The sequence below is a fragment of the Nylanderia fulva genome, unplaced genomic scaffold, assembly GCF_048542155.1.
Source record: "Nylanderia fulva isolate GAGA-0341 unplaced genomic scaffold, ASM4854215v1 Scaffold12, whole genome shotgun sequence".
Lineage (NCBI taxonomy): Eukaryota > Metazoa > Arthropoda > Insecta > Hymenoptera > Formicidae > Nylanderia > Nylanderia fulva.
In genome coordinates, this window is record NW_028189409.1 from 848,525 (window position 1) to 858,855 (window position 10,331).

The 10,331-nt window shown below is 33.0% G+C and overlaps 3 protein-coding genes across 3 annotated transcripts; 2 read left to right on the forward strand and 1 right to left on the reverse strand.

The window, feature by feature from the left end:
* Nucleotides 1–776: 776 nt before the first annotated feature.
* Nucleotides 777–5,005, forward strand: Eogt (EGF-domain O-GlcNAc transferase). Its single transcript, XM_029319172.2, has 10 exons — nucleotides 777–1,962; nucleotides 2,234–2,440; nucleotides 2,540–2,688; nucleotides 2,767–2,930; nucleotides 3,441–3,561; nucleotides 3,643–3,796; nucleotides 3,874–4,074; nucleotides 4,152–4,285; nucleotides 4,365–4,467; nucleotides 4,561–5,005. The coding sequence occupies exons 1-10, from the start codon at nucleotides 1,789–1,791 to the stop codon at nucleotides 4,834–4,836; spliced, it is 1,683 nt and encodes a 560-aa protein (XP_029175005.2). The 5' UTR covers nucleotides 777–1,788; the 3' UTR covers nucleotides 4,837–5,005.
* Nucleotides 4,072–7,465, reverse strand: LOC114943533 (uncharacterized). Its single transcript, XM_029319173.2, has 2 exons — nucleotides 7,345–7,465; nucleotides 4,072–6,887 (listed from the first exon to the last, which is right to left on the reverse strand). Exon 2 carries the CDS (start codon nucleotides 6,838–6,840, stop codon nucleotides 5,278–5,280), a length of 1,563 nt encoding a protein of 520 aa, XP_029175006.2. The 5' UTR covers nucleotides 6,841–6,887; nucleotides 7,345–7,465; the 3' UTR covers nucleotides 4,072–5,277.
* A 16-nt stretch (nucleotides 7,466–7,481) lies between these two features.
* LOC114943530 (PRELI domain containing slowmo) lies at nucleotides 7,482–10,186 on the forward strand. The gene is made up of 5 exons (XM_085490245.1): nucleotides 7,482–8,019; nucleotides 8,085–8,907; nucleotides 9,009–9,200; nucleotides 9,802–9,862; nucleotides 10,120–10,186. Exons 1-5 carry the CDS (start codon nucleotides 7,681–7,683, stop codon nucleotides 10,139–10,141), a joined length of 1,437 nt encoding a protein of 478 aa, XP_085346371.1. The 5' UTR covers nucleotides 7,482–7,680; the 3' UTR covers nucleotides 10,142–10,186.
* Nucleotides 10,187–10,331: the final 145 nt, after the last annotated feature.

Sequence of the window (10,331 nt, forward strand, 5' to 3'; positions counted from 1 at the left end):
TTCTCGAAAGAAGAATCGAACTGTCTCTTCCGTATAAGACGAAATCGTTTTTGACGTATCTCGCGGGGATTAGCATATAAGATGCGTTCGATAGACTTATATCGGGGCCTTCCTTTACGTAAGAGCATACGATGAATAACGGAAGCTATCATTCGATATCGATGCTATAGACGATAATCCATTGCATTGATGAACACTTTTTTATAAAGCTTGTTCATGTTATACTTATAATCTGAAGATATCATAATTTGCATATGCGAATTGAAATATATAATCTTATCATGAACGGATACAGAAGATATAAGCATAATGGTACTTTATATACTTTATATAATTTATATCTATAGGATATAGCTTATCTTCTAAGTTTTTGACAACTACTACTTCCTCATCACTGTATATTAATAGATATACATAAAATTTTTACGTTTCTTCTACAAATTACAGATATATATATATATATATATATATATATATATATATATTTATATATATATATGAAAGTTACAAATAAATCAAACTTTCACTAGGCACGCTAACTTTTCATAGCAATCTCAAATGAAATGAACTGAGGCGCCCTCAGTCAGTTTCCGATGTAAGATCGGTATTGAAGAATGAAACTGAGAAAAGGTATATACAGATATGCCTTTTATCTACTTTACACTGTACTATATTCTTTGTCGACGATAGGTAAATATTTCGTTTTCCTATTTTGCCAACGTTCTTCAGATAATGGTGCAACCTTTTGCAACTCGTGTGATGGAAAGAAACCCATAGATGGACCCAATTCAGTTAAAAATGCTTTCCCACGCGGCACAAAGCTCACAATGGGTTATGGTTCGAAGATCCGAGACCTTCAGACGAGGTTACGTGATTCGAAGAGCTGCTCGAGGGTGCATTCCTTCGATGGTTTACTCAGAAGCTAGATCATTCACTTCTCGGGAAGAAACGAATCATGTGAATCGGTGATAAATGAATAATCCTTGACAGTGACAGTTTGTGCGCCAGCCATATTGCAAATATGATGTTAAACAGCTGATCATGTGTGACAGATAACTGGATGCAAACAAAAATGTTTCTCGCCCCAGTGCCTTTAAGAAATAAATATATTTTTTGATACTTTCGCTAAAAATATATTATTGAATAAAATTGATTCCGATTGTTTCAATAATTTTACTTATCCTGTTGTCAGAAAAATCTATATATTAGATTGATATATAAAATACCGGTGTATATATTATTTAAAATATAAAATATAAAAAATGCCTACGTAAATATATGAAACTGTAATGAGGGAAAAGCTCTAAATGTGCAGAACTTGTAGTAAAATTGGACCAATTGAGAGTCAAGTGCGTTAGGAATTACACACAAATATTATTCTATTTGAAATCATTCTTTATTAACATACATTTTAGTTCAAATTTGAATCTTCGTCAGCATATCAATAACCACATCGTATAATTATTTGTAACTTTGAGCTAAACCATTAACGAACGATACGTCTCCTAAATATAAAACTCTTCACGAGGTGAACCAGTGTACTTATATCTATGATGTAAGCTGCCTCGCATCTCACGCATCATATTTTCATCATCACCTCTCACCGCTCTTTCGCGAGTGTATATATGTGTGTAAATATACGCAGATACACGTGGCTGTATAACAGGCCGTAGTAGGTGAAGCCATACACCCACCTTCACAGGTGGTCCGTTTTTCATTCACGCGGCGCGAGGAATACATCTTGGGAATACATCTGCTTCATCCCATAGTAGTCTTTCTATCACGATCATGAGGACGTTGTTCGCAGTTCATCCCGTGTCGCTAGTGCTTGTATTCACGGTCATTGCCATTGGCGGCAATTACACAGATATCAATCTACCCCATGAACACATCAAGTATTATTTTAACTCTTTTCCCACGATAGCAGAAAAATGCCGCAACGATGCGGCCTGTCCGTATAAGGTAAAGTTCGTAATATTTAATTCCTCGACATACACTTTCATCCCCTCTCTCCCTTTCTCTCTCTCTCTCTCTCTCTCTCTCTCTTCGTATGTGTGCTCTTAAACATATTACGTAAAATTACAAAAAAAATTTATCAATTTCGAGTATAATTTTATCGAATTTCTCACATATAATATAGCACTATCGAATATTATCTTGTATATATTTTCGTTCATAAAAAAATTCTCAAATTATTAATATAATCACTGAAAAAGAAACATGTAAATTTCAGAACGAACTGGACACCGAAGCCTGTTGGGGCTACGAGGAAGGCTGCAAAATGAAAAATCGTTTTTCCATTCCAATTTGTCCAGGTGATCACAAAGGTTGGGTCGCTACAAAAAAGGCTCAATTAGAGACATATTACGCACAAGGTGATTTCGGATACGTGCGCGATCAGAGAAGAGAGATGATGTTATTATGCGAGCCATTATTCGTGGTGAGCTCACTGAATCATAATATAAATCTGACGTCATGTGTTGAATACAAAAAGATAATTAAGTCGATATCTTCATCAAATAAAGTAATTTTTTTTCAGGACGATTCGTCCTTGGAGTGCACGGAGCATATGAGGTTTTGCAGAGCAAGAAATGTGATGCTAAATTTTACAGATTTGTTGAATCGCAAGGAACCTATACGATATAAAATGGACGTTTTCAAAGAAGGTCAAATTGGCGGTTATTGCACGTAAGAAAATATCAACGAGCAAAGCAAATCATCTGTACGAGAAATTGGAAAGTATCTAACTCTCTCTTCTGCGATCAGGCTGAACGAAAGGAGATTGCAGGAAAATACAGATCATCTAAGCCCCTTGCAATCTTGGGCACCAGAATTGCGAAACTTTCGCAAATTGAATCATCGGCCGATCGTTCACGGTGACTGTAACGTTGTCATCGAGAAACCAACCTTTATCATGAAAATAGATGCCAGTAAGTTTTAGGACATTCACACAAAAAAGAACAAAGAAAAAACAGTATCCTTGAAAGATGCAAATATGTCTTGATTCAAGTATATTTTATCCTTATAATAGCGTCAAATATAAATAATCTTGGATAAAGGACATAAGATATATCCTTAAAATGAAAGTGCAAAATATTCTTGATTGAAGCTGAAATTTACTTCAATTTAAAAATAAAGTTGCAAGGACAAGTGAGGATTGGATATAAGAGGTACTTTCAAGTATATAATTCTTAGTTCAAATGTGACTAAGTTTGTTTTTACCGTATAACGATTTTAAAATAAGAATATATCTTAAGGATAAAATATATTTCACATAAACTTATTTATTATTAAGGCAAATGAAGATTTGTGATTACAAAGAGCATTCTATGCTTAAATGAATCAAATAGCGTTCAAGAATAAACATATACTTGAATCAAGGATTCCTTTTTTCTAAAAAAAATATCACAAATTATTCATATTCATTCATTTTGTTGTAGTATTAAATATGTACCATCATTTTTGCGATTTCTTCAACTTGTACGCATCATTGCACGTGAATCTATCGCACCCATCCGTCTTTGACACAGACAATCACATCATGATATGGGAAAGTTATAGGTACATAAAATAAAGCATAACACAAAATTGGCACAATATAAATATCTCGAACCATTTACACTGAATATATTTTGCTTTCAGTTACCGTTCGGCGTTTCAAGATACTTTCCAAGCATTTACAAAAAATCCACTATGGGATCTAAAAACATTCAGAGGCAAGACAGTATGTTTCAAGAACCTGGTGTTTCCCTTGTTGCCCCGAATGATTTTTGGACTGTTCTACAATACACCATTAGTAAAATCATATATCATTTTATTATGACAACCCCACATTCTAAGAAAGACTATAAATTATAAGAAAATATTTTTTAGATTTATGGCTGTGAAAAATCCGGATTGTTCAAAGCTTTCGGTGATCATGTCCTACATCGACTTCAAATACCTCTGCATCAAAGGAAAGATCGGAGGATCCGCGTTACATTGCTGAGTAGAGAGACTAAGTATAGGACAATTTTAAATGAAGACGAATTGTTGAAAGCTTTGAAGGAGAATTCAGAGTATAAAGTCAGAAAGGTGAAACTTTAATTTATTTAATTATCTTCAGTGTTCTATTTACTGATGACACATATATAATTGACTCGTTCTTGCAGGTGGTATACAATAAAAATGTGCCATTCAAAAAACAGTTGGAAATTACTAGAAACACAGATATATTTATCGGTATTCACGGCGCCGGATTAACGCATTTAATGTTTCTACCAGATTGGGCAGCGGTATTCGAAATGTAAGACCGTTTTTAATATTTCTAGAAATATTATTGTGAAGCATAAACTATGGTAAACGATTATTTAAATTATTTTCAGATATAATTGCGAAGATCCAAATTGCTATAAAGATCTTGCACGGCTAAGAGGCGTAGGCTATTTTACATGGAAAGATACATCAAAATTAGTGCAGCAAGATTCAGTATGTTTAGACAATGTTTTTTTTTTCATTGAATTTTAATATTTAAATATATAGCATATCTAATAAAATTTCAAAATATTTAAAAATTTACAGGGAACGCATCCTGACGGTGGAGCTCATGCAAAATTTACAAACTATAGCTTCGATGTTAAAGAATTCTTGAGAATTGTCGCCCTTGCAAGAAATCATGTAAAATATCATAATGCGTTTAACAAATTTATAAATAATAATTTTCATAAAATGACACTAAGTGAAATACAAAATGACACTAAAACAACGGATAATATAGAATCGGTACAGCCTTCCAACGCAAAAGAATCAATTCAATTGCAACAAAAGTCAAATATATTATCCAAAGATGAATTGTGAACAAAATTTAGATAAATTAAAAAAATTAAATATATAATAACACGTTGAGAGTGGTGCAATCTGCAGTGTAAAATGCAGTAAACTATTTGTTATTGAACAAATTTTTTACTTATTTTTTTATACTAATGTACATACTTATTTTAATAAATAAATGCGCGATTCTTCGATATGTCTGAGTTGCATTTGGCAGTGTTTTCTCTTACTTGCTAATTTTTAATTATAAAGTTTATTCAAAATCTATAAATAATATTTAATTATAATATATCCTTTTGGCCATACAAGAAATAATGTAATCTATTAATAAAAAATAGTTCTCTGCACATGTTTAGATATAAATTATGCAATATAATTATCTTCAGTAATATAGGAATAAAGTGTAATTGTCAAAAATTCGATTTTATATATATAAATATTAAAAGCTTATTATAATATTTGTACATTTTACAATTTGACTGGTATTTGTAATCTATAAAGTATCAATGTAGAATATATACTTATAGCCATATATATAATTAATATTAAGACAGCTACCAACTGTTTTGCATATAATGTATATATTAACGTATTGACAAGACCAGTCATAATATTACTAAGAAGGAAGAAAAACAGGCCATTGTAATTTACAGCATCACAAATTTCAAAAGATCTCTTAACTATACATTCTTCATTTTCCTTCCTATTATTCTCAAAATTTTTCTTTAAATTTAATCGTAAATTTCTACTTAATTTCTTTGTTTTGTTTTCATTGCATGACTCACTTGCTGCATAATTAGTTATATCTAGCACAACCTCTACAAGTAGTAAGAGAGTAAGCAGCGTAGTTGTCAGAGTCAATATCCACATACAATACCCAGCGTTAGCTAATCTTCTTGAAACCTTTGAGTATGAATCACATAATAATGTTGCAATACAAGCTTGCGCAGATATCAAAGATAACTTAATACATAATAACATGGATTCATTGTAGCTTGCTTCAAATTCAAAATCGTATAGTTTTACAGAAATGTTCGTGTTCACTTTTGTATGTGAATTTTGATATGTCGAGTGGATTAATCTTCCAATAGCCACACCAATGAAATACAGACCTACGTAACCAGGTACAGAAACTAAGCCCTCTCGATTGGCAGAGAAAAAGTCATTTCTTAAATCATCGCTTAAAACCCATGCCTTTAAACCTTTTGTGCTCATGATGTACTCATGCATGCCTAATATCCAAGCACCTGAGAATAACGAATACTTCGAGCTAATCGTACTGGTGATCATACTAGTGAATAACTTAACGACAGCTAAAGTTATAAAAAAATTCCAATGAATTCCATATTCAGTGACATGCTTCTGGTACCCCATGTACTCTACTGTTACAAAACGCCCAAGACCCAACGCTAAGAGAGGTAGACAGCTTCGGAAACAATTTCTTATATTTTTAAGGGTCTCCTGAAATCCCACTTGACGATAAACGGAAAAATCTCGAGCTTCCGGTGCAACTAGGGCATTGGCTAATACAAACAGCCCGACACCCGTATCCATTAAACTATAACCAAACACCTCTGTCTTGGCGAACCTTCGCGGAAAGATTCGAAAGTCGACGGCTAATATACAAATCGCAGTTATAATATTGGTTAACGCGCGAAAGTTAGTTATGAAGGGTCTCTTACCGGTGACCGGCCGCATATCTAAGTTAGAAAAACGAGCGCCCTTACGCCCTAACAGCATTATATTCAGCGCAGAGATAGATATCATTGCGATGCATACGGTACCAATGTGTTCCGACAGTACAGTGCAGCACAGGATAGTCGGAATAACAATTAGTACAAACTCTATGACGACTCTTACATTCCTGTTGCAGGTGTATCTCCTAAGAACTCCCAGAGTTGTCGCTGTCAATAAGACGCCGCAAACGTTCGGTAAAATGGTGAAAATTACCTCTTGGGGTGTCGTACCCCCATGATTGGAGACGAACGCTTCCTGCTCGAGTCGATATCGCTCCTTATTGCTCGATGTCATGGTTATAGAAGCGTCAAATTTCTCTCTACAAGCATTCTCCAACCCAACTGTAATTTTAAGCAATTCTTATATTAAATACTTTTCAATATATCAATTATTCTTTGTTTTAGAAAAGCATAAACTCTATTTCCATCCCTTTTAACTATGTAATTCAATATATTCAGTATAAAACTACATCAGAGAACAGTTGGTATATTTTGTGAACATTGTGTTTACACCACATCATGTTGACCATGCAACTGTTCACTTTAGCATTTAATAACTTTTTTCCTAATTAAGAGCGACAATTTTAACTTGTAGATTCATATTTTATGTACCAAAAAACACAAAATTGTGAAATTTCAATCAAATCGGTGAGGAAGCTCCTCTCCTTCTCAATTTTTCATGTTTTACATATCGCACACCAAATTCTCAAGTTTCAGACAAATCGGTGAGAAAGCCCCTCTCCTTCACAATTATAAAAAGCCTATCACCTTATTATTAGACGAGGACAAGCAAACTTACAACTGATGATCTTTATGACAATTCATAATCGCTCAAATGCCTCGCAAATGAATATGTTATGTGTCTAACAATGAGCCTGAGTAAGTACATATTCAATGATGAATATATAGTAAATTTGTGTATAGCAACGTCATCTATTGGGAATTGAAACGGTCGGTAACGTCATATCTTTTGGAGACCACGTGATTGTAACGAAAATTTATCCATTGGCAATTGGCGGTGTTTATGTTGCGCAAATGCTAATAATACACTCGCCGAACGCAAACACAATCATGTAATTTATTTTGTGCGTAAAAAAGTATAGAATTGTAGGACAACTAAAAAGTAGAAAATCACATGGAAGGAAAATCTAAGAGATTATTTCCCTTTGAAGAAAACTGTGTGACAAGCAATGAAATAAAGAAGATTAAAGTGCATAGCAATCAAATGTCAAATATTTGGGAAAACGTATCAGTACATAATTTTGTTAAACATTCTTCAGTTAAAGTATCCTCAGAGAGAGATAAGAAACTAGATATGGAACATATTTCGCTTGTTGAAAAAATGATTCCGACAAATATTGCATCTTACGTAGGACAAAAACAAATTATTGGTCCAGGCACTGTATTGGGCTACTTACTGGAAAAAGGAGAGATACCTAGTATGATATTTTGGGGTCCACCTGGTTGTGGAAAGGTAATTTACTATTTTTGTACATCCTTCACTTTTTCAAATAATTATCTTTGAAATTTATATTTTAGACATCCTTAACTAATATAATAGCACGTTTGAGCAGAGAAACAACAGGTGATAATGTGCACATTGTAAACTTATCTGCAAGTAGTTGTGGTGTAAAAAGTATAAGAGATGCTGTTACTGCAGCAAAGGATAAATTCAAATGTGGATTCAAAACCATTGTCGTTATGGATGAAATTCATCGTTTCAACAAGCTTCAGCAAGATATATTTTTGCCGCATGTAGAGGCAGGAACATTTACTTTAATCGGATGTACTACTGAAAATCCATCTTATAGTTTGAATCCAGCTTTGTTAAGCCGATGTCGTGTGTTTGTATTAAAAAAATTAACAGAGTGCGACATAACACAGATTCTTCATAAAGCAATAGAATATATGAATGGAAACATACTCGATGTACAAAAAAGAACTGAAATGAATAGAGAGCAGTTACATTCTAATTCAAATTTTACATTTTGTATTGACAATAATACAATACAGTGGTTAGCAGAAGCATGCGATGGTGATGCACGTGTAACTCTGAATACTCTAGAATCAGCAATTCTTGCAAAAAGAAGAAATAGATTAAAAACATTATCTAATAATGATATTATTTTGAAAGATATTAAAGATAATTTAATACAAGCACATATGCTCTCTGACAAAGAAACCAATCAAAGCCATCACATGTATTCCGCTCTTCATAAATCAATAAGAGCTGGTAAAGCAAATGCTTCCTTGTATTGGATGGCTAGAATTATGGCAGCTAAGGAAGATCCAGTAAACATTGCAAGACGGCTGGTTAGGATATCTAGTGAGGATATTGGTTTAGCAGATCCAGATGCTTTAGGTAAAAAGAGATTGAGTTTACATATAATGTACATAAGTAAATTTGTTCTAAAATTTTTCATATTTATTATGCTCTGAAACTTATTAAATTTATAATTATAGGTGTAGCTGTTGATACAATGTATGGTTGTCAAATGATTGGTATGCCAGAATGCGATGTACTTTTGGGCCAATGTGCAGTTTATTTAGCAAGAGCACCAAAGTCTCGAACAATATACAATGCATTAAAAGCAGTTGAGAAAATTATTTTGGAGCACAGAGACTCTCAGCCTGCTGTGCCGTTACACATGAGGAGTAAGATTTTATTTCATTGCTTATACAGAGGGCATCCCCTGAATTAGTAGATCATTTATTATTAATAGCAGATTCCTGGGATCATTTGGAGGTGATTTTTCTTAATCAAAAATGTCGAAGGAGAAGGAAGCCATCATTTTTTGCATGTTTCTAATTTTTGCCATCATGTATTTTAATAACTAAGTCTTAAATTAAAATTCTATTAAAGTAACTTCTGCTTCAAATTAATTGAAGAATATGATTTTGTTAATATTTTATTCTCACAAGGCTTGGATAGCAAAACATTCTTTATTTTAAATTATTTGTAACTCGAAAATTATGGATACCTTCAGCATTTTTGCTGAAGAAAAATCGTCTCCAAATGATCTGAGAAATCTCCCATAAACAGATGCGATTTGCGAATTTTCGACACACGCTGTATAATTATCAATTATTTTACTATATATTCATTATACAGGATGTTCCGCAACGTGATGTCTATACTGAAACTGTGTATTCTTGATGTCATTTTAAGTCGAAAAGTCTTAATACACATATGCCCTCTGTAATATACAAATATTTTATTTTAAATTTTACAATAAGTATCTTATTTTTCTTACAGATATTGGTTGTTTACCTACAGAATTACAGCACATCGATCTTTTTCAAGAAAAACGGAGCATGTAAATATTTTAAAATAATACCATGCAGTTTCGTATATTATATATTTACACACAATTTTTTGAATATTATAACCTTTTCAACGTCTAAGCTAGAACTGCTATTTTTAACTAAAACTAATCGATCGACTAATCTTTTTACAAGATATGTCATATCAAATTTTTTGTAAAAATGAGTAATTTAATCATTTTTAAATTATATACACACGTGCTTATACATGAAATTTTAGAAGTATTGTCATTGTACAATTTGATTTTAGCGCTAAAAAAATTGGTCGATAGATCGACCAATGACGTTAGACGCTGACGTAATACGGCGGCCATTGGTTGCTGACGTACAGTTGACGCTGTTTAGCGTAGGACAGAGCATATTGGGGGTCTCTTGTCGTCGTAAAATCTTTTCTACTTACATCATCATCATACCTTTAAAGACGGCTCGACGCACGGCAAACGCTCGGAATCGTGACAGCCT

Excerpts from the sequence above, each read along its gene's own strand:
- Eogt (XM_029319172.2), top strand. The coding sequence starts at position 1,789 with ATGAGGACGTTGTTCGCAGTTCATCCCGTGTCGCTAGTGCTTGTATTC. Across the intron at positions 2,441-2,539 it reads TATGCGAGCCATTATTCGTG|GACGATTCGTCCTTGGAGTG; the intron begins GTGAGCTCACTG and ends ATTTTTTTTCAG. Across the intron at positions 4,286-4,364 it reads TGGGCAGCGGTATTCGAAAT|ATATAATTGCGAAGATCCAA; the intron begins GTAAGACCGTTT and ends AATTATTTTCAG.
- LOC114943533 (XM_029319173.2), bottom strand. The coding sequence starts at position 6,840 with ATGACATCGAGCAATAAGGAGCGATATCGACTCGAGCAGGAAGCGTTC.
- LOC114943530 (XM_085490245.1), top strand. The coding sequence starts at position 7,681 with ATGGAAGGAAAATCTAAGAGATTATTTCCCTTTGAAGAAAACTGTGTG. Across the intron at positions 8,908-9,008 it reads AGCAGATCCAGATGCTTTAG|GTGTAGCTGTTGATACAATG; the intron begins GTAAAAAGAGAT and ends TTATAATTATAG. Across the intron at positions 9,863-10,119 it reads TTTCAAGAAAAACGGAGCAT|CGCTAAAAAAATTGGTCGAT; the intron begins GTAAATATTTTA and ends ATTTGATTTTAG.